The sequence below is a fragment of the Nannobrachium achirus genome (assembly GCF_963921795.1).
Source record: "Nannobrachium achirus genome assembly, chromosome: 3".
NCBI lineage: Eukaryota > Metazoa > Chordata > Actinopteri > Myctophiformes > Myctophidae > Nannobrachium > Nannobrachium achirus.
This window is the reverse complement of record NC_137812.1, coordinates 75,348,925-75,373,768: the sequence shown is the minus strand read 5'-3', so window position 1 is coordinate 75,373,768 and position 24,844 is coordinate 75,348,925. Positions and strand designations below refer to the sequence as shown.

Sequence of the window (24,844 nt, the reverse complement as noted above, 5' to 3'; positions counted from 1 at the left end):
CCTGGTTACCAGACTGAACACAACACCGCCCCCTGGCGGTAGTGGTGTTGTAGTGAAGTCTGGCCCTTCACAACAAATAAGCTTTTTCCACTCGCCCGATGAAAGGGCTAGCCAATCAGGGCTGTAGGCTTGGGGCACGTGGTGGGTGGTGGCCTGGTTCAGAACCATTCAGCCAATCAGGCGAGTCTGTTTGTATACAAACACACCCCCCCCCCTCCACTCTATTATAGACATCAAACAGGTCGTAGTCTTTGATACTTTCGATCACCAACGAGCTATTGACACTTGTATGGCTCAATCAATTACTGCGGTATACAACCCCTTTGAAGTTCAAAGGTAGCAATTAAGAGCAAGTCACCTTGACATTTCTTTAAACCGCCCCTAACATTATGTCAATAGGCCAGAAAAAGAATCTCTCCCCAAAATCCCAGACTCTCTTCCCAAAACGAAGTGTGTGATAGAGTCTGGTTTATTAACCAGGCAACTGCTTTTGTACTGTCGTATTTTTTTTTTAGGAGAATAAAGTTGACCTTTAAAGTTTTGGTTTAACATACTAGTCTCACCTTTCAGCGAGCCCACAATTATAATGATACAATCGGGAGATAAGTGTCCGTCAGGTCGCATGTAAAAATCGGCCTGATGGTGGCGCTATATGGGACAGATCCATGTTGATGACACGACTGTAGACATACTGTGTACCGATTTGCGTGATTTTAGGGCAAAGTTTGTAGGAGCAGTGTCCAGAAATGTGTTTTGCAAGAATCTGCCTCATGGTGGCGCTAGAAGAGGGCCATGTGAGAAATGAGGGCAGAAGTAGTGGTTTGGCAGCCAAGGAGTGTGTGTGCAAAGTTTGGCATGGATCGGGGCAATGGTGGCGAAGATATGAGAAGGACAAAAGTGTGACGTGTGACAGACTGACTGACAGCTGGTGGAGGTGTTGATGATGACTAGAAAGATGCAATTGGAAATTGCAAGTGTGGTTTCTGACGTGACTTTATTCTGCAGCAAAGCTACAGTAACTGTTATGTGAAGCTTGACCAATCGATTCCTTATTGATTCCCTGACCCATTGATTCCTTATTGATTCCCTGACCCATTGATTCCCTATTGATTCCCACTCCCATTGATTCCCTATTGATTCCCTATTGATTCCCTATTGATTCCCACTCCCATTGATTCCCTATTGATTCCCTATTGATTCCCACTCCCATTGATTCCCTATTGATTCCCTATTGATTCCCTATTGATTCCCACTCCCATTGATTCCCTATTGATTCCCACTCCCATTGATTCCCTATTGATTCCCACTCCCATTGATTCCCTATTGATTCCCACTCCCATTGATTCCCTATTGATTTCCTGGCCCATTGATTGCATCAATTTCCAATGGCAGCGGAAAAGTTTATCTAGTGAAAATAAGGTTTCCCCAGAACTAACCCTTTGGGGCAACCACACTAATAACGTTAAAGACACAATATGCAACGTATAAATATAGTTCCGAAATATTGTGGTCCTCTGGAGTGAGTGTGTGTATATATCTGGAGTGAGTGTGGAAATATAGTGGCCCTCTGGAGTGAGTGTGGAAATATAGTGGCCCTCTGGAGTGAAGGTGGAAATATAGTGGTCCTCTGGAGTGAAGGTGGAAATATAGTGGTCCTCTGGAGTGAGTGTGGAAATATAGTGGTCCTCTGGAGTAAGTGTGTAAATATAGTGGCCCTCTGGAGTGAAGGTGGAAATATAGTGGTCCTCTGGAGTGAGTGTGTAAATATAGTGGTCCTCTGGAGTGAAGGTGTAAATATAGTGGCCCTCTGGAGTGAGTGTGTAAATATAGTGGCCCTCTGGAGTGAGTGTGGAAATATAGTGGTCCTCTGGAGTGAGTGTGTATATATCTGGAGTGAGTGTGGAAATATAGTGGTCCTCTGGAGTGAGTGTGGAAATATAGTGGTCCTCTGGAGTGAGTGTGGAAATATAGTGGTCCTCTGGAGTGAGTGTGTATATATCTGGAGTGAGTGTGGAAATATAGGCCTAGTGGCCCTCTCATCATTAAAGTTGCCCACCCCTGCACTACTTACACACTGACACAACCATGGCCTGTACCTCAGTCTACCACAAGATGGCACTACTAACTCAACATGCTGTCAGTAACTTCACAGACCAAAGATTCAGGTTGTTACCAAAGATGGTTGAATAAAACAATGAGATAGAAAATAGAGATATGCTTTAGTTTAATGCTCAGGAGTAAAAGGAAGAAAACAAGACCAACTATAAAGATCTTGTGTTACAAGAAAGATTTGAAAAGAAAAAATACAGCACAAATTCAAAAGTAGGCCTAAATCATATCGTCATTAAAGGACAATGTTGTTGTTTTTTACAACAAGGGTTCATATTTTAGATTGTAATTAGAGAAAAGAAAACATTAGTGTTAAAATGTTTTCATTTACTGCTTTCTATGGTTTTAGCCAATTTAGCGAGTTTAATTTCATTGGTTGAGTACAAGTGGCTAAATATGTATTTATTTTAGACACAATAAGCCCATCCCTAACATGCTCCGCATGGGCAGATGTGACTCATGGGGGCTGGTATTGTTACTGTAATCAAGAATTTGTCGGCTCATTGTGTCTCTAAAATGGATAAAACGACAGAATGAAGTCAATGAAAACATTTTAACACTCATCTTTTCTTTACTCTAATTACAATCTAAAATATGAACCCTTGTTGACACTTACATGGAAAAGTACATGAGACATGGTATTAAAATGAAACCGACATGGGCTCTGTTTAACTACATAATGTAAAAGATAATGATATGAATGGTCATGTACAGTAGCATATTGGTTACATACTGAGTAGACCCTTATAGAACCTCCCCCACCGCTGTAGAACTGTTGTGCTCCAGATGAGGTCCTACTGCCGTCTATGTAGAACTGTTGTGCTCCAGATGAGGTCCTACTGCCGTCTATAGAACTGTTGTGCTCCAGATGAGGTCCTACTGCCGTCTATGTAGAACTGTTGTGCTCCAGATGAGGTCCTACTGCCGTCTATGTAGAACTGTTGTGCTCCAGATGAGGTCCTACTGCCGTCTATGTAGAACTGTTGTGCTCCAGATGAGGTCCTACTGCCGTCTATAGAACTGTTGTGCTCCAGATGAGGTCCTACTGCCGTCTATGTAGAACTGTTGTGCTCCAGATGAGGTCCTACTGCCGTCTATGTAGAACTGTTGTGCTCCAGATGAGGTCCTACTGCCGTCTATAGAACTGTTGTGCTCCAGATGAGGTCCTACTGCCGTCTATGTAGAACTGTTGTGCTCCAGATGAGGTCCTACTGCCGTCTATGTAGAACTGTTGTGCTCCAGATGAGGTCCTACTGCCGTCTATAGAACTGTTGTGCTCCAGATGAGGTCCTACTGCCGTCTATGTAGAACTGTTGTGCTCCAGATGAGGTCCTACTGCCGTCTATGTAGAACTGTTGTGCTCCAGATGAGGTCCTACTGCCGTCTATGTAGAACTGTTGTGCTCCAGATGAGGTCCTACTGCCGTCTATGTAGAACTGTTGTGCTCCAGATGAGGTCCTACTGCCGTCTATGTAGAACTGTTGTGCTCCAGATGAGGTCCTACTGCCGTCTATGTAGAACTGTTGTGCTCCAGATGAGGTCCTACTGCCGTCTATGCCGGCTGCGATGGAATTAGGGGTGTAACGATATAGTAACTGAATCGAAAAAGTCTTTTTTTAATTTGTAATGATCTACTATATCGATATGCAAAAGGAAAATATCGTACCATTTTGGCTTTGTATCGTATCGTATCGTATCGTATAGTTCGTTTTACAATGCAAATAATCGATTTTATGGAAACTAAGTATTTGTGCCTTGTATTTAACAATTTTAAGAGGGAAAAATGAAAAAGAGGGGTCTAATTACTTTTCCATTCCATATATCTACTCTTGGTCTATTGATAAATGTGTGTAATCTCTGTGTTCATGTCAAGGTGGGTTTGTCCATACAGTATGTGTTAAAATATAATGTCCATGTATTTGCTAGAGAATCACAGTGTTTACTTATTTATATCCATAATAATATATTTTCCCTTAAAAACCTACTGTATTGACACGTTTCACACAGATTTAGTGTATTTGTTAAATAGTTACTAAATCGATTTTAAATAATTGAATCGTATCGTATCGCCATGAATGAACCAATATCGTCCATGTATCGCATCGTCAACCATGAATCATGATACGTATCGTATCATTGTTCAAACGTATCATTACATCCCTAGGTGGAATTCCTCCACTCAGAGGTAGATCACCCTTTTAGAAACATCCTATCCAAGAAGTAAGGGTAGTTCCACGCTCCCAGAGTAGGGTTTTACAAACACGGCACTTAAAAGGTTCACGTCGAGGGTTGGGAAAACGGTTTAAATGGCTTATTTAGTCAGCCTGTGTCATGTTTTCCCCCAAGAGGGAGGTGCCAGTACTGCTCCGGGGGTTTCTGGGTTGAATGGGAAAACACGGCACAGGCTGATGAAATAAATGATTTAAACCGTTTTCTCAACCCCAACGTACACATTTTATGTGCTGGTGTTTGGAAAATCCTACTCTGGGAGTGTGGAACTACCTTTACTTTTTGGATAGGATGTTTCTAAAAGGGTGATCTACCTCGGCGTGGAGGAATTCCACCACAGCTGACATGGAGGACCATAGGACCTCATCTGGAGCACAACAGTTCTACTGCGGAGCGGGAGGTTCTGTATGGGGCTACATACTGAGTAGACCTCTAGACCTGCACAAATAAACAGCTGCTACCTTTAAACCTGCTCCCAACGAAGGCGTCGCATTTTTCCTTCTCTCCCTCCCTCGTGTGTCTACCACCCTGTCCTGCCTGCTGGAGCGTATCTGAACACTGTCTCTACTCTCGTAGCTATTTGGACCTATTTGGAAGCAAACATGGATCTCGTGAGTTGGTCCCTGAATGCTATGGACTCTCTTTTTTCAACACGAAAATCTGGTTCGGAGGAGCCCATTTGTCCAGACGGGACTTTTGCCGCGGGGTACACTATGGACTACCGTCAAAAGTGGAACGTGGTGTGCTTATCGGTGTTTTCCGTGGAAGACATCGAAGATATCTACCTTTTCGGCTTCATGATAACAGGGTTTCTGCTGATTGGCATGGGCATTGCCTTGGTTTATCGGAAAATCTGCAAGATGGGTGGACCCCCAGGAGCCCCAAAACTGCCATTCATGATATTCGAACTCAACAAGGTTGTTTGTGCCCAGACTGTTGCGATAAATGAACTCAAGCGCAACGTTGTCATCTTGATGGAGCGAAACACCGAACCGCAAGGAGGGCCAGCAAAATATGGACATTAGAGGGAATACTCTAATCTTCTGTATTCCCTCGCTCGAATTCACGACCGGACCGGACACCGAGCCTGAACTTGAACACTGCACTCCTCCTGCAAGAGAAGAAACTTGTTGAAGAGCGCTTCCCCCCCTCGACACCTGTTGTTGTATCTCCCGGACTGTTCCAGCTTGTTCAAGGACGTCTCCACAAGGACGTCTCCACAGTACAACATCCAACTGTAGGCCTAAATATGTCCCATTTTCAACTTTTTTAAATTATATTTTGACCCTTGCTTTGGCAATGTAAATGTATGTTTTTCTTATGCCAATAAAGCACCTTTGGTTTGAATTCATTGGTTAGAATTACAAGGCAGACAAAGCAAAGCAAACACATAAACGACCAGCTGTTGACACACTTATCATGTAGCTGTAGCAACACAACACACAACTGATGAGATGTGAAAGTGATTGATTTCACTACAGAGCCTTTTCACACATCCAACGGTAAGCATCAGTACATGGGTAGTCGTGCCATCCATACCCACTCTGATACACAGCACAGTCTTCTCCTCCTCCACGGTCATCAGGCTGACCATAGGCAGTGCTCCAGTACCTGGAGAAGTAGTTCCATTACATTCATTACAATACTGTACATTTACAAGGATAGTTTTTTCACTTTCATCTTTTCTTTTAGACCTAAATCCCAGTGGTGTAAAGTACTGTAACTAAGTACATTTATTTAAGGACTGTACTGTACACATTTTGAGATATTTTGTACTTTACTCAAGTATTTCCAATTTCCAACACTTTTACTTCTACTCCACTACATATTGGATCCAAATATTGTATTTACTCCACTACATTTATTTAAAAACTTTGGTTACTTTACATTATAATTATTACCAAGACGCCTAAGGGTGAAAAGCGGCCTTGCCCGTCGCATGTGAGCTTGTAGATCGGCTATTTTCAAATATGTTTTTTACTTTTATTATTTTGGTATTTTTGACACTTTTCTTTTCATTTCTATATTGCAGTATTGATACTTTTAATTAAAGTGCTGATGACACGCCCAGAAGATGTACATTATAATACAGTAGGTCACATGGTTTTTGTAGAAACACATTGAAAAGGGGGCGGAGCCAGGACCATATCACAGATTGATTGACGTTTGTTCTGGCAGCGTAACAGACCAGTGAGACCACAACGAAAACGAGGATGTCGAATCAACATAAAAAAGATTAAATATTAAATGTTAGTTGAAATGAATAACAGAAGATTGAAGGTATGAAGTCTTACGTTGGTGAGGTCAGTGGTTTTCCATCCACCCATTTCCACACTCCTTTCTTCTCTCTGTCAGTCAAACCCAGCCACATGGTCTGCTTCCTGCCAAATTGTTTGTTAACAAAGTCCTGGACAGAAGAGATGCTGGTTACTAAAATACACACTGTACAACACACACGCAAGCACGCACGCAAGCACGCACGCACGCACGCACGCACGCACGCACGCACACACACACACACACCCACACAAACACACCTGTTCTTCTTTGCTGTTGATGATGATCAAGTCCGCCTGGTTGTCTCTACAGTATTGTCTGCTCAGGTCCCAGGTTTTCACCTCAGTAGAGATGTAATAACTGCTGCAGCCAAATCTCTGCCATCCAGGAGATTCTAACAACAACATAACACAGTTAGAAGGTAGGCCTGTGACGATTCACTTACCTCCCGATTCGATTCGATTTCGATTCATAGGGTGACGATTCGATTATATCATGATTATTGCGTTTTCCTGCGATTTGCGTATCAAATCACGATTATTGTGATTTTTTTCCCCAAAAATTACAGCGTTTTATATTGAAACATTTTAAAACAATTCTAAACAATATAAAACATTAAAAGTTGAATCATATACTTCAAATCAATGCAGCCAAATAAAGTCAGTCAATCTTTCTGACATTTATTTCAGCCAAAGTGCCAGTGGTACAACATTACAACAACATGTTCCTGGTCAAGATGCCAGAAAACACAGAACACAACAGTCATATAAAAAGAATCGCTGTGCTGCAGGCCTACAGCACTGTGCTAGCTTTAGCCATAACATGACATCCTCATGACCTAAAACTGTTCCTTTAGGACCTGTACTTACTTTATTTTTTATCTTTTTATAAATAAATAAAATCGGGATAATCGATTCTGAACTTTGAAAATCGATTAATTGAATCGCCGGCATTAACATCACGATAATATAGTAAATTTTTTTGCACAGGCCTACTACAAAGTGTTGTTTTGGTGTTGTTGTATTCAGTTGCTCAGATTAGCAGATAAACTCGTCCAGGAACATGATAGGAGGGGGGGGGGGGGGGGGGGGGTGCAGCCATGTTGTTATATAGAGACGAGTTAACTGTTACCATGGTTACCAGGTAAACGGACGCTTGCTGGTGAGCAAAACAACTACATATCCCATGATTCAACTCGGCTGCCAGCACCAGGAAGCCATGTAATCTCCATAGGCTTCTATTCATTGCTGATGTAAAGAAACAGCTTTATCTCAGAGTCTACTTCCCTTCGAACGCAGAGAGACGCTTTTTTCACAGCGACACTGGGCTGTGACGGTCGGCCGTGGCTAGGATTTTAGTTTTGCGACCGAATGTAAACAAACTGACGGCCATTTTAAAATAAATCGTCAATTTACACAACATGCACACGCACGTGGCTTCTGGGCTCTTCAAAATAAAGCGTGAATGAATGGCGGCGCTCTACAGCCAAATAATTACCAAAATAAAGGCATCCCAAGTGTTAATGAAAACATGATGTAGTGAATAAAACAGTGATGTCTCACTGACCACAGAGCCTCCTCTTCAGCTCATCTCTCTCTGCAGTCATGATGTTGTAACTGGACTGTAGCTGGTCATAACTGGACTGGATCTGGTCCTTCTGTGCAGTGACGTTGTCCAGGTCATTGGCCAGGTTGTTGTATTTGGACTGGATGTGGTCCTTCTCTGCGGTGACGTCATTGTAACTGGACTGTAGCTGCTCCAGGTGTTTCAGCAGGTTGTTCTTCTCTTCAGTCCAATCAGAATCTGTGAGAAAGAGAATCAAACAAACTGATGAGTTTTACATACAGCTTTGTTCTGATCTGACCTCCTTCCTGCTGCCACAGTAGGAAGGAGGTCGTGAACGACATGCAACGTGTGATGCATGATCCGTGCACAACTGTGCACGATGGACATGCACGTGCCCACGTTGGCAGTCTGCTAGGTTGATTTAAATTTCTTGCTGAGACGAGAGGTTGTAATAAAGGTAGGTTTAGGTTTAACAACATTTACTGTCCACTAGTGGCAAATTTTCAGGACCTTCAGGGTATTCAGATAAGGCCCTGGGATCCTCAGAAGAAAATAATATTTTTAATAATAATAACTTTTTTAATTACTTTTATTTTTTTTATTTTTCTTTAAATTAATTAAAATTGTTTGTGTTGGTAATCTGTTAAACTGCACTGTTTCGCTTGCCATACTCATTGTAGTTGTTTCTGCCCCAAGTTCTGTGCATAGGGAGTGTTTTTGTGCTGGGAAAACTAACAGCCAATCAGAGATCTTTTCTACTGAGTCTCTGGGCAGATTACTCTCACTCGCAGGTCTTCTAGAATTCCCTGGGCCATTTCCCCATAATACAAGCCTTGGTGTGGATTGTCAGTTTGATCAACCAATCATATTTCGAGCTGTAGTAAATGGGCGTCGTCTTCAGTTGTCAAGGGTATGCGGGAAGACCCACGACTCAACCACCAATCAGGAGGGAATATGGGAAATGGGACAGATCCATGTTGATGACATGACTGTAGAGATACTGTGTACCGCTTTGCGTGTTTTTAGGGCAAAATCTGTAGGAGCAGTGTCAAAAAAATTGTTTCGCAAAAAACGGCTGAGGGTGGCGCTAGGAGAAGAGGGCCATGTGAGAAATGAGTGGTTTGGCAGCCAAGGAGTGTGTGTGCAAAGTTTGGCATGGATCAGGGCACCGGTGGCGGAGATATGAGTAGGGCAAACGTGTGACGTGATGGACAGACTGACTGACTGACTGACTGACTGACAGAATGACAGACTGACAGACTGACAGCCGGTGGAGGTTTTGATAGCTACGACCTGACGGTTGCAATAAGATGCTGCATTTAAGTTCAGGAGAGTCAAGGCAATACCCTTAAAGAGGGCATTTGCATTTCTTTCACCATAGTAAAAACTACATTCATGGTTCTGGAGAGGGCACTTTTTACAGACGGATAAAAGGGCAGGGGCTCAAGCCCCCTTTGATGTCTATGTGTGCACGTGCCTGGTTGTAATGAAACTTGACTTACAGAGAGAGAGTCTGAGACCAATGTTGAGCAGAGCTTGAACACCACAAAGCAGTCCAAGACCCAGAACAACCAGCCTGTACCGTCTGCCTCTTCTGACTGGACTCACACACACGCACGCACGCACGCACGCACGCGCACGTGCGCACGCACACACACACACACACACACACACACACACACACACACACACACACACACACACACACACACACACACACACACACACACACACACACACACACAGACACACAGACACAGTGAGAATGAAGATGAAGAGGGAATGAGAATCACTTAAAGGACAACTCCACACAGAGGAAAGAGAAAATGTATTCATTAAAAACACCCATTATTTTTTCTGGTGACTCATAATACCCTCCTAATACGTGAGCAGACTGTGTTTTTTCAATAACTTTTTTCATTTATTTTCAATAAAATATTATTGTATTTAATGTTTTCCATTTTCCCAAAGAATTATTAAAAATAAAAGAAAAAAGTTATTGAAAAAACACGGTCTGCTCACGTATTAGGAAGGTAAAATGAGTCACCAGAAAAAATAATGTGTGTTTTTAATGAATCTATCATGGTTAAAATGGAGTTTGAAGTTACAATGGGTGTGTATGTGGAGAGGGCCTGGGCGTGTTGGAGGTGGTAACATTTACATCAAATATCTAAATACTGAATGAAGCAAATTAAAAACTGTTCAGGGTGTTCATACAAGCCTGATTAGACGATAAAAAAGTTTTGAAAGTGTAATATCCCTTTAAGACAGAATGAAGTTTTTAGCCTGATTACCTTACGACAGGGTTCCCCAATTAGTTTTCCCCAAGGGCCAAATTATGTCTCGGGTACCAGGCCCTCGGCTGTTTCACTAGTTTAAGTCATTTTTAAAATGATAAATGATAAACTGTCGTTCCCGCTAATCCAGTGACAGTTCAGATATCGCCGTTGTCGGGTGAAAGTTTTTCATGTCCAAAACCGTTTGTTTGCATTTATCATTTTGAAAATGACTTAAACTAGTGAAAACAGCCGATCTACAAGCACACAACGCCTCGCACCACGAGGCGTTGTGTGCTTGTAGATCGTCTGTTTTCACTACTTTTGTGCGACGGCTTTGTTTGATGAAGCAGAGCTTTACTTTGCGAAAGAACGTACACATTTTGAGATACAGGTTTTCCACCCGACAACGACGATATACTAGTGTTGTTGCTGCTCTTATACCACCATTATTACTGGGGTTGGTGGGGGCCAGACAGTAGCCCCCCGTGGGCTGCAAATGGCCCGCGGGCCGCCTATTGGGGAACCCTGCCTTACGATCACATGAACAATCATCCAGGAAGGGGAACTGCACTCATTCAGTGCAGCAGCAAAGAGCAGCCTCAGCGAGCGCTGAAAACCCTCTCTGTTGCTTTCACTTTCATTTTACCATCTGGTGAAAACTCAACACCATACATTATGTTTAATTTAATTGCCATTAAGATCGACAGACATCGAAAGACATAAGTTATCTCATTAATAGTATCATTAATGTTGTCATTTTATCGACTGGCCCCTTTGTCGTTTTTGTAATGAGGACCACAGGCTCAGCTAGTTGAGGATCCTTGAGTTAAATCATTTCACCCTCTTGCTTAAAAAGTTTAACCTTTTTTAGTGATTTGTAGTTTTAGTAACATTTCTTACCAGGTCTAGTCTTCTTCCGTGGATGTTTGTGCCGAGCTGTTCTGGTCTTGGTCCCAACATTTCCATAAACTTCATCGTCTTCTTCCTCGTCGCCATCTTCCTCCTGGATCTCGATGTTTGAAGCCATTTCTACCTTTATGACTTTAATTCATCTGACAGCAGCTGTTTGACACGCTTCACCTCTGAACAACACAACGAACAATAGAGGAGGTCTCTTAACAACACAATGAACAATAGAGGAGGTCTCTTAACAACACAATGAACAATAGAGGAGGTCTCTTAACAACACAATGAACAATAGAGGAGGTCTCTTAACAACACAACGAACAATAGAGGAGGTCTCTTAACAACACAATGAACAATAGAGGAGGTCTCTTAACAACACAATGAACAATAGAGAAGGTCTCTTAACAACACAATGAACAATAGAGGAGGTCTCTTAACAACACAATGAACAATAGAGGACGTCTCTTAACAACACAATGAACAATAGAGGAGGTCTCTTAACAACACAATGAACAATAGAGGAGGTGGTCTTTCTTTTATGAAGTCCCCCTCCCCCCTCCCCCTCCTTCCTGCTATTGTTTCCTCTCTCAGAGGTGAGCTGGCGTTTGGCCCTAAGCTAGATGCAGAATAGATATTCAAGACCCAAAGTTAGAGTGAGCATTTCTTTTTTAATATTGATTGTTATTTGGATTTTAGGAAAGACATTACAAACAGACATTGAAGATTGAAGACTTTATTAGAAGTTTGCATAGAAAAAGGTACAGTTTCATGACGTTACAGTTCACTGGTATAAGGTCAACTTAAAGGAGATCCTAGAAAAGACTAAGCTTATTTCCAAGACAAACACACACCAGACTATCATGCATATCAAACACAGGCAATTCACCTATAATATAAAAAAAGTACAAAAGCACAAAAGTTGTCCACCTGCTATATGAAAGTACAAACAATTGGACACATTCTAAAGCTGTTATAATATGTGCTGTGATAGGACCCCAGATGTACTCGGATGCCGCTAGACTGTCATGTTTATTATATTATAGTATTATTGATATAAATTCAGTAAGCCACCTGCATGTTGAAACAAGGTAGAGTAGAGGTTTTCCATTCTGTTAAAATAATTATTTTGGCTACTAGTGTACCAAGCATGAGTGCCTGTTGGACAGAGTAAGGCAGAGAACGAGAAGCTTATGAAGCAAATGTTTGCTTCTGAGGGTCCCTGGAACAACATATTATGAGATGGGGGTCCGTGGTCAAATACATATCATATTGCAGGTACTTGACTTGAAAAGGTTTGAGCACCACTTCTAGGATAAATCTAGGATTTAGTGTAGAATTGGCCAAACTTTGTCAAGTCAAGGACCCCCCAAAATGATATGTAATTGGCTGTGGATCCCCATCTCAAAATATTTTGTTCCAGGGACCCTCAGAAGCAAAGGTTTGAGTTTGAGTCTAAATGTGTGTCTTGGGAATATCTATTCTGCATCTAGCTTAGGGCCTCAGACTGGTTGGCAAACACAGGGGCGTCAATTGGGTATGGCAGGGGTATGCAGCTGCCATACCCTGGGTCCAGGGGCGAAAATAAAAGTTACTTTTAAATATAAATCCATGAATGTCTCTTTGTGTATCTGTGCTGGTTATTATGTTGTTAAATTACAGTAAAATAATGTAACTACAAATGCAAACTGTTACAATGGTCACTTTAACAAGGTATTATAATTATATTCTCCACACTTATTCTCCCCATTTTGACAAAATGGTAGCCTATATTCCCAGGTTCCGCAGGTCAGCTGCACAGGTGCAATGCACTTGAACAACCGTTCCAGGCTGCCATATCCAGCCCAAAAAACTATAGAAACGGGGGGGAAAAAATGTACTTCTTAAAATAAATATATCATGCCTGTTGCTAAGGTATGGCAACATGACTGGAGTCTTGCACGCACGCCTTCGCGCGCGTGCAAGACACCAGTCATGTTGCCATACCTTAGCTTTTTCTGAACTGATGCCACTGGGCAAACACCGCGTCGCCTCTCAGAGGCGCCTCTCACACCTCCTCCCCTCCACCCACACTTACCCTGTCCTCCACTTTCACTATCACTTCTGTGCAGTGGTGTAAAGTAACTAAGTAAATTTCTAAGAAAATTTCAGCCGCCTCTATAGCATAGATAAATGGCTATGTAATTTCTGTCAAGCCTGCGGCTATGGGTACATTGACCTCTTTGACTGTTTTTGGAAAAAAACAAACCTATATAGGGACAAACTACACCCCAATGATGAGGGATTAAAAACCCTGGCCAGTAAAATCTCCAGCCACCTCACCAACATTGACATCTGACGCCAAATAAACATTAGTCCTCCCATAACCCATGTCCCTAATCCTCTCTCCTCAGTTGACTGTTCTTTTATTCCCATTTTAATCACCAATAGGCATTTTAAATTGACATCTGCACTTTATCAATCCTCTAGGCATGCTGTAAGGAATCACCTCCGCCCCTTGAGGCGTGCCTTAACCTGTCCTAGCCCAGAGATTAATGTGAATATGAATATTAGTATTAACATGGCTCTTTTTAACATCCGTGCCGTCCGTAACAAGCCTGCCTCTGTTTGTGACATTATTTGTGATGAGAAACTTGACATCATCCTATTAACAGAGACCTGGTTGGGCTCTGAAGAAGCCATGCTCATGGCTCCAGCTTGCCCTCCAAAATTTAAATTTATTTGCTCAGGACGTGAGGGTATGACAGGAGGTGGTCTGGCGATGATTTTTAAAGACACTTTAAATTTCAAGCCTCTCTCTCTGGGAACATTTTTATCTTTTGAATACCAGGCCACCCTTCTGGAGAATCTCCCATCTTTAATAATGGTTACTGTTTATCGCCCTCCAAGGAATAGCAAAACATTATTTTTAACAGAAATCTCTGAACTTTTGTCCATTTGCTCCATCAACTACAACATGATTGTGATTTCAGGAGACATAAATTTGCATATCGACAATAGCTCAGACACAGTGGCCATGGACTTTTTAGAGATCCTACACTCTTTTGATCTCAATCAACATGTCCTACTCATAAACTTGGCCACACCCTCGATTTAGTAATCACCAAAGGTATTAACGTCGCCTTGAACAGGGTTGTTGACAGACCCGAGCTCTCAGACCATTTTGTAGTGTTTTTTACAATGACTGTCCCAGGAATGGAGAAATGCAACACAGAATCCATTATTTGAAAACGCTTTTTCTCTCCATCCGCTGCTAATGATTTTACTTCTCACCTCTCTAATGCACCCTCCCTACCTATTGCTCTAGCAGTCAACGACCGGGTACAACTTTTTAATGACAAACTAGAATCAGCCCTAGATAAAGTAGCCCCTATTAAAGTTAAAAAGAAAAACACCTCCAAAAAAACACCCTGGATCAATGAGCATGTGCACTCACTAAAGAGAGAATGCCGCAGAAATGAGCGACTATTTAGAAAGAGCAACCTCACTATCCACCAAGAGAGCCTTAGGAAGTCAACTTCTGACTACAACAGAGCCCTACGTTTGGCTAGACACCTTATTTCTCAAACATTATAAATGAGAACAAGAGAAACCCCAGAGTGTTATTTTCCACTGTTGATCGTCTATTAAACCCGCCTCAGTCCCACAGGCTGTCACTCCCAGCTTCTACAGCTAGATGTGACGAGTTTGCCTCATTTTTTTACGACAAAATATCCAATATTCGTGCTGGTATTATAGGTGACACTGCCACCTCAATTACTCCGACAGCGATTGTGTCAAATGTAGCTCACTCTAGAGGAAGCCTCAACTCTTTCTCTGCTGTCAATGAACAAGAGCTCAGAAATATAATTTCAAAAATGAATTCTTCGTCCTGTTCACTGGACGTCATTCCCACCCCCTTCCTTAACTCATTCCCTGCCAGGCCCGATAGTCCCGAGATTATTCCAATGTCTTTCCCCGCCAGGCCCGATAGTCCCGAGAATTAAAAAAAAAAAAAAAAAAAAAAAAAAGATTTTTGACCCCCAAAAATGGAGTAGGCATGATAGCAATCGCGAAATTGCATGTTTAACCCCCATAGCAACCCCATCTTTCAAGCATGGCAGCCATTTTGGCAGCCATCTTTGTTAAACATAGTGGCTGTTATCTCATGAATGCCTGAACGGATTTCCATTCGGATTTTTTTGTTTGAAAGCTGTGAGCAATGTGGACACACGTGGTGCATTATCTAGGCATGGGTGTGCATGATCCGTGCACACCCAATTACATGGAAGTCTATGGAGACGAATGGCAGGTGGGAGTACGGAGGTATGTTAAAATGGCGGTCAATGTGTTAAAGAGGTTCTGGATACTGTAATGAATGACATCCTGGAAATTGTCAACAGTTCCTTAGACTCAGGTGTCTTCCCAACCTCACTAAAAACAGCAGAAGTCAGGCCCCTAATCAAGAAACACAACCTCGATACCTCTGTGTTAAACAATTATTGACCTATATCGAATTTGCCCTTTCTGGGCAAAATCATTGAAAAGGTTATTTGCCATCAATTGGAAGTCTATCTTCAGCTAAATAAGATTCACAATAAATTTCAGTCTGGTTTCAGGAAGGGCCACAGCACCGAAACAGCGTTTGTGAAAGTGGTTAATGACCTCAGGCTGGCCTCCGCCAAGAAAAATGTATCGGTTCTTTTATTGCTGGACCAATCAGCTGCTTTTGACACTCTAGATCACCTTATTTTATTAAAACGTCTAGAACACTCCATAGGTCTGTCAGGTACGGCCTTGTCCTGGTTTCAATCCTATATTCATGACAGATCTTATTTTGTCAAATTAGATGAATTTGTCTCCGACAAACACACCATCTCTTCCGGCATTCCGCAGGGTTCAATCCTCGGACCTTTATTGTTCTCCTTATATGTACAGCCACTGGGCGAAATTATTGCCAATCATGGCGTTAATTACCATTTTTATGCTGATGACACTCAGATGTACATCTCTGTAGTCCCAGATGACCCCAATGCCCTCGAACCTTTGCTGTCCTGTCTGTCCAGCATCACACGCTGGATGTCTGCGAACTTCCTCAAATTAAATGAGGACAAGACTGAGGTTCTCATTGTTGGATCTAGTGATCAGAGGGAATCAATAATGGGTAGACTTACAAACCTGGCTGTAAACAGCAAAAACACAGTAAAGAACCTTGGGGTTGTCATTGATTCTGAACTGAGTTTTAATACACATATCAGTCACTTAGCCAAGACTGCTTTTTTCCATCTTAGGAATATCGCCCGAATTAGAGCTTTTCTGTCACTGGATGACGCAAAAACATTAATCCATGCCTTTGTCTTTTCTAGACTCGATTACTGCAACGCCCTTTTTTCTGGCTTGCCAAAAAAAACAACAGACAGACTACAAGTCATCCAGAATGCGGCTGCCCGAGTATTAACACGAACTAAGATGAGGGAGCATATAAGTCCAGTTTTGGCTTCGCTACACTGGCTCCCGGTTGCCTTTAGAATAGACTTTAAAATTCTTTTGCTTGTTTTTAAAGCCCTTAATGGCTTGGCACCCTCCTATCTGGATGACTGTCTGAATAGATATGTTCCTGGCCGTCCCCTTAGGTCCGCTACTGCTGACCTACTTGAAATTCCTAGCATGGAAATGAAAATTAGGAAATACGGTGAAGCTGCTTTTTGTTTCTATGGGCCGACGGCCTGGAACCGCCTCCCATTATATCTAAGGCAGTCTACCTCGGTGGACGGCTTCAAGTCCCAACTCAAGACTTATTTATTTTCTATTGCTTTTAGATAATTGTACCCTAGCCTAACTGTCTTTGCCTGGTACTATTCTATTGCTATTATCTTCTATGTTAAGGTTTTATTTACTTTTGTTTTGCTGTATTGTAATTATTGCTGTTTTGTTTTTTATATTTTGTTGTGTGAAGCACTCTGGGCTGCATTTTTGTATGAAGGGTGCTATACAAATAAAGTTTCATTCATTCATTCATTCATTCATTCATTCATTCATTCAACTAAGTACATTTACTTAAAGGGGCACTCCACCACTTTTCAACCTATGTTCATATAATTGGTCCTCACTCAAAAATAGCTTTTTTCTTTTTTTTCTTTTTTTTTCTCAGAGGAGGGCTGTGGGCAGGTCAGAAACCCATCGTCTTGAGACATCATCGATTGCCAATCCAGCTTATAGAAACTGCAGGCTTTCTATTCCTGAAAAGTTGCAATTTTAAAGTGGAAGCCATTGTTCTCGCGATAATAAAAATCGAAATATTTTTTTTCAAAAATATTGATTACATTTTTTTTTCTTTTATGAGGAAAATTATGATGTCACAAGACGACGGATTCTGAACTTCCCACAGCTCTCCTAGGAGACTTGGACTGAGTAGAAAAAAATTGTGATATTTTATCATGAACATTAGTGAGGACCTATTATATGAATTGAAGACTGTTTTGAAAAGTGGTGAACTACTCCTTTAAGTACTGTAAGTACAATGTTGAGGAATTTGTGCTTTACCGGAGTATTTCCAATTTACAATACTTTTACTTCTACTCCACTACATCTCAGATCCAATTATTATACTTTTACTCCACTACATTTATTTGAAAGGTTTAGTTACTTTGTAGATTTGGATTAGTATTACAACATTTACATTAACAACTTCAGATATACATTTCAGACATTTGAAAATAGTCGATCTACAAGCTCACAATGTGTTGCGAAGTGACGCATTTTGAGCTTGTAGATCTTTTTTTTATATTATTCGAAAACTTGAAATGACACATTCTGCATTTTAATTCCAATACTTTTGTACTTGTACTCAAGCACATTTTGAATTATGGACTTACTTGTAATGGAGTATTACTACATTGCAGTATTGACACTTTTACCTATAAGTATACAAGTATAAAATGTGAGTACTTTTTTTCCACCACTGCTTCTGTGTAACATACACTACGTGTCTTTTGTTATTTGCATTATTTTTTAACGTGTTTGTCAAGGCAAATGTTTGCATAATAAGCTCCAAGGCACGAATGAGCAATCAGCATGCGATTAAAGGAGTAGTTCACCCCCAAAATGACTTTATTTCTTTTGATTACTCATCTATCTCTGCCAGGCCGGGTGGCCTATACTCATATCCTAATTTGGTCATGTTTCCGCAAGAAGCAAGAAGTCTGCGGGTGAAAGTGAAAGTACTTTAGTCCCTGTTCTCTCTCTCTCTCTCTCTCTCTCTCTCTCTGTCTCTCTCTCTCTCTCTCTCTCTCTCTCTCTCTCTCTCTCTCTCTCTCTCTCTCAATTCAATTCAATTTCAAAAGCTTTATTGGCATGATAAAATATTTCTTACATTGCCAAAGCATGTATATAACATAAAACAAAGCATAACATTGGACACAAGTGAATTATAAACATCCTAACAACAATAAATAATAACGAAAATAAGTAAATAACAAGCAAGCAAGATACAAAGATAACAATATGACACATTTTTATCCAGATGTACTAGTGCAGAGCCGCTGTGTCTCTGTCTATTTGTGTTGTGGGCTGTGTGCGTGTGTGCTCGCATTATAGTTAACCTGTGTGTGTGTGTGTGTGTGTGTGTGTGTGTGTGTGTGTGTGTGTGTGTGTGTGTGTGTGTGTGTGTGTGTGTGTGTGTGTGTGTGTGTGTGTGTGTGTGTATGCGTTTCTAAGAAGAAAAAGTACAGAGGAACTTTAAGAGTCATCTTGAACAGGATGTGATGTCATCTTCAACAGGATGTGGTCTGCCTTAGACTGCAGCTTTGAACAACATGTGGTTTTTGTTCTCTCACAAACACCAGCTAATAAAGTACTATCTGTCATTATGCCTTTTATATTAATACAGTTCTATAAGATAAACCTTTATACTTTATATCAATATAGTTCTATAAGATAATACAACATTCATTATGGCTTTATACTTATCAATATATCAATATAGTTCTTAACACAATGGATGCCTAAGAGTTCCACATGAGTCTTAGGGTCAAAGGTTAATGGGAGCCGACTCTCTGAACTTTTGCATTATGAACTATGAACTAAAATGTGTGAGCTGAACTTTGAACTAGTTTCATGTAGAAAGTCAACTTTCCTAAACATTGCGTTGTTGCGGACGCAGGGAGGCCAAATCATAAATATATATTCATGTGAATGTGGAGGGTTGTAGTAGGGTGACCATATTCTGAAAATCCAAAAAGAGGACACTCTACCCGGCATATATATATATATATATATAGGCCTATATATATATATATTTTTTTTTTTTTTTCAAAAAATAATTTCTATTATTAGTTTACAGCTATATTATGCCCTATACCACTAATAGCCTATTATTAGTTATGTATCCATTTTTGAGGGGGTACCAATTGGACCCTTTACAAATCTATTAATAGGCGAGAGATCCACTGATAAAGTATGCCTTTTGACTCCTGTATGAACGTTCAGCTTTGTAACTAAATAAAAGAGAGGTAGCCCATTATTCAAACCGCCGTATCTTCTGCTTTACAAGGTTGTACTGTCAATGTAGTTAGCAGAAGAGCTCTCACCTCGCACAGACTGTCTTGTAGGCTACTTTGCAGTGTTGAAATGGGCTTGAAGTAGAAGAACTTTTATTTGTAAATGCCTAAATGGACACAGAAGAGTACCAGCTTTGCTGACAGAACGCTCTGCTTCTCAATGTTAGTCACTGGCTCTTAACAGCATTAATTGCGTTTGCAGACTGCAGTTAGTTAGTTTGGCTTGAGCAGCGCGAGCTCGCACTGCTCTGCCTCTGATCTGAAAGCGAGACAGGCTGAGGGAGGGAGGGATCACAGCTCTCCAGCGCAGGCAGAGAGTAGTATGAATAATACACGTTCCGGGGTTAGAGGGGTGAAACCATAGTGAAATCCGCCTCTCACAGTGTGTTTCCAAACGAACCATTGAACGTGCATTGTAAATGCCTGTCCTTTAACTGTGACATGCGCGAAACCCCGGACATTTGAAGGAGTTTATAAAACCCCCCCGGACAGGCCGGACAGCCCCCTAAAAGAGGACATGTCCGGGCAAAAGAGGACGTATGGTCACCCTAGGTTGTAGCAACTCATAATGTAATAATGTATGTAGGTGCTACATGGGTCCTTGATATGAAACTGTTTGAAAAGCAGATAAACACCTCCCCCTGCAGGGGAGAACAGGAAGCACAGTGTGTAAAATAGTATTGATTACAGTAATTCATCTTCATATCTACACATACTGTAGTTACAGTAATTCATACTGTAGTTACAGTAAGGAGCTGGAACAGAACTGAAGGTTAAGTGCCTTGCTGAGAGGCACTTAGAAGATAAGTGTTGTTGCAGGGATGAAGTGTAGCGATGCATAATGGAGGTTGTCGGGTGGAAACCTCATATGAAACCAAAACATTTGCTTTTCAGGAAAAATATAAAACAACCTATAAACTAAAGAACCACATTCAACCCGGCGTAGCTATTTTGGGGCGTGTCTCTATAGGCAACCCTTGTTGTGAGCTTGTAGAATTTCAGTTTTTTGTCCTATGGCTTAGTTATGGTACGTACCGTACAATAGGGTTTTAATTAATAGAAATAAAAGTTGTGCTAGACGGATTAAACAAGGTAGCCTACTTATTATAATTAATAAACTCTACCTTCCTTTAACGGCTGCTACTCGACTCACAGAGGTACACATGTCCTCAATGTGTCCTATTGCACTCACAGAGGGACATAAGTCGTCCTCATGCGTCCCCCTGACACTCTGAGGGAGTGTGGACCAGAGGACAGACACTGCCTGTCCTACCTCCCTCTCATCTCTCCCTCTCATCTCTCTCTCTCTCTCTCTCTCTCTCTCTCTCTCTCTCTGTGTGTCTCTATGTCTCTCTCCCATACAGGACACTCTGAGGGAGTGTGGTCCAGGGGACAGACAATGCCTGTCCTACCTCCCACTAATCTCTCTCTCTCTCTCTCTCTCTCTCTCTCTCTCTCTCTCTCTCTCTCTCTCTCTCTCTCTGTGTCTCTATGTCTCTCTCCCCCATACAGGACACCCTAAGAGAGTGTGGCCCGGGCGACAGACACTGCCTGTCCTACCTGCCCCTCATCTCTCTCTCTCTCTCTCTCTCTCTCTCTCTCTCTCTGTGTCTCTATGTCTCTCTCCCATACAGGACACCCTAAGAGAGTGTGGACCCGGTGACAGACACTGCCTGTCCTACCTGCCCCTCATCTCTCCGGTGTACTTCGTGACCTTCGTGCTGACTGCTCAGTTCGTGCTGGTCAACGTGGTGGTGGCCGTCCTGATGAAGCACCTGGAGGACTCCAACAAGGAGGCTCTGCTGGACGAACAGGAGGCTCTGGAGGAGCAGAGAGAGAAGGAGAGGGAGAAGGAGGAGGAGCAGAGGAGGGCCGGGGGAGGAGCAGACACACCTGGACAGGTAGAGGATAGTCTCGCGTAGCCAGACAACTATTCTACAATCTCCGAATGCTATATAGAGTCTGGAACGGCAGCTCCCAAATGGCGAGTGTCGGAAGTAGCCACTGCTGCACTGAACTGTAGTCACATTGGAAACACAACAGAAACACAATAGCTCAGACAAAGTCATTCGAGCGGCATATTCTTGTTATGAGTGTATAGTTTAAGAAAACGTTTGAAAACATCATGGAGGTAACACCAATAACACCAGAGAAAGACGAAATAATGCCCCAAAAATAAAGAAAGGAGACATAACGCTTCCAATAGGACATGTTATTGCTACTGCACCAAGGGAGCGGTTGTGTCACATCCGCTTTATCTCGCACTCATCATTTCTATCCCGGTTTGCCAGACTGTATGCCGGGAGCATTTGGCCAAATCGCGGAGGCAACAGTCTGGCCTCGCGAGACTACACACACCTAGACAGGTAGAGGTCCATTTACACACACCTAGACAGGTAGAGGTCCATTTACACACACCTAGACAGGTAGAGACCCATTTACACACACCTGGACAGGTAGACCCATTTACACACACCTGGACAGGTAGACCCATTTAAACACACCTGGACAGGTAGACCCATTTAAACACACCTGGACAGGTAGACCCATTTAAACACACCTGGACAGGTAGACCCATTTACACACACCTGGACAGGTAGAGGTCCATTTACACACACCTAGACAGGTAGAGACCCATTTACACACACCTGGACAGGTAGACCCATTTACACACACCTGGACAGGTAGACCCATTTACACACACCTGGACAGGTAGAGGTCCATTTACACACACCTAGACAGGTAGACCCATTTACACACACCTGGACAGGTAGACCCATTTAAACACACCTGGACAGGTAGACCCATTTAAACACACCTGGACAGGTAGACCCATTTACACACACCTGGACAGGTAGAGGTCCATTTACACACACCTAGACAGGTAGACCCATTTACACACACCTGGACAGGTAGACCCATTTACACACACCTGGACAGGTAGACCCATTTACACACACCTGGACAGGTAGACCCATTTACACACACCTGGACAGGTAGAGGTCCATTTACACACACCTAGACAGGTAGAGACCCATTTACACACACCTAGACAGGTAGAGACCCATTTACACACACCTGGACAGGTAGAGACCCATTTACACACACCTAGACAGGTAGAGACCCATTTACACACACCTGGACAGGTAGACCCATTTAAACACACCTGGACAGGTAGACCCATTTAAACACACCTGGACAGGTAGACCCATTTAAACACACCTGGACAGGTAGAGGTCCATTTACACACACCTGGACAGGTAGACCCATTTACACACACCTGGACAGGTAGACCCATTTAAACACACCTGGACAGGTAGACCCATTTACACACACCTGGACAGGTAGACCCATTTACACACACCTGGACAGGTAGACCCATTTACTCACCTGGACATGTAGAGACCCATTTACACACACCTGGACAGGTAGACCCATTTACACACACCTGGACAGGTAGATCCATTTACACACACCTGGACAGGTAGACCCATTTACACACACCTGGACAGGTAGAGACCATTTACACACACCTGGACAGGTAGACCCATTTACACACACCTGGACATGTAGAGACCCATTTACACACACCTGGACAGGTAGACCCATTTACACACACCTGGACAGGTAGATCCATTTACACACACCTGGACAGGTAGAGACCCATTTACACACACCTGGACAGGTAGAGACCCATTTACACACACCTGGACAGGTAGACCCATTTACACACACCTGGACAGGTAGACCCATTTACTCACCTGGACAGGTAGAGACCCATTTACACACACCTGGACAGGTAGACCCATTTACACACACCTGGACAGGTAGACACATTTAAACACACCTGGACAGGTAGACCCATTTACACACACCTGGACAGGTAGAAACCCATTTACACACACCTGGACAGGTAGACCCATTTACACACACCTGGACAGGTAGATCCATTTACACACACCTGGACAGGTAGACCCATTTACACACACCTGGACAGGTAGAGACCATTTACACACACCTGGACAGGTAGACCCATTTACACACACCTGGACATGTAGAGACCCATTTACACACACCTGGACAGGTAGACCCATTTACACACACCTGGACAGGTAGATCCATTTACAGACACCTGGACAGGTAGAGGAGGCAGGGGCGTCAATTGGATATGGCAGGTGTATGCAGCTGCCATACCCTGGGTCCAGGGGGAAAAATAAAAGTTACTTTTATATAAATCTATGAATGTCTCTTTGTCTATCTGTGCTGGTTATTATGTTGTTAAATTACAGTAAAATAACTACAAATACAACATTTTACAAAATGGTCACTTTAACAAGGTATTGACTCACGTTTTTTTGTGGCATGTTTACTAATATGCCAAGTTTAGCTGCCATATCCAGACCAAGAAACCGTAGAAACGGGGGGAAATAGAATGTACTTATTTAAATAAATGTATCATGTCTGTTGCTAAGGTATGGCAACATGACTGGTGTCAAGACAGCAGTCATGTTGCCATACCTTGGCTTTTTCTGAACTGACACCACTGATGGGAGGGATCCCCAGATGACAGTAATGTGACACTTTTTATGCCATTCCTGATAAGGCTGGGCAATATATCGAAAATGTCGATCTACAAGCTCACTGCGAGCTTGTAGATCTGCTATTTTTGACAAAATCTTGGTCCCATCCTAATTTACAGTACACTTTAAGACAGAAAAAGACATAATAAAGCCATAATAAAAAATAATGTGTTGGTAATTAGAACTAATATGTTTTATTAGACAGAAACAAAGACAGAATAGATAAAAGAGCGAATACATTCTGTGGCACCGGCACCTGCCACGGAACTGCCGCGACCGGCAGTTCGAACGACAGTCGCACTGCATCGCCGGCGATAGGACTGGCAGTTCGACCGGCGGCCGCCGCACGGACCGTCGCGGTAAA

At 42.3% G+C, this 24,844-nt stretch overlaps 1 protein-coding gene across 1 annotated transcript in view; it reads left to right on the top strand.

Annotated features, from left to right (window-relative positions):
• Window positions 1-24,844, top strand: part of LOC308282456 (voltage-dependent T-type calcium channel subunit alpha-1H-like) — a gene marked incomplete at its 3' end in the record, with an annotated part of 293,092 nt that overhangs the window by 252,844 nt on the left and 15,404 nt on the right. Inside the window, exon 35 of the mRNA XM_080722802.1 lies at window positions 21,535-21,801. Within this exon, the coding sequence (XP_080578928.1) occupies window positions 21,535-21,801 (267 nt within the window). The remainder of the gene's footprint in view (window positions 1-21,534; window positions 21,802-24,844) is intronic.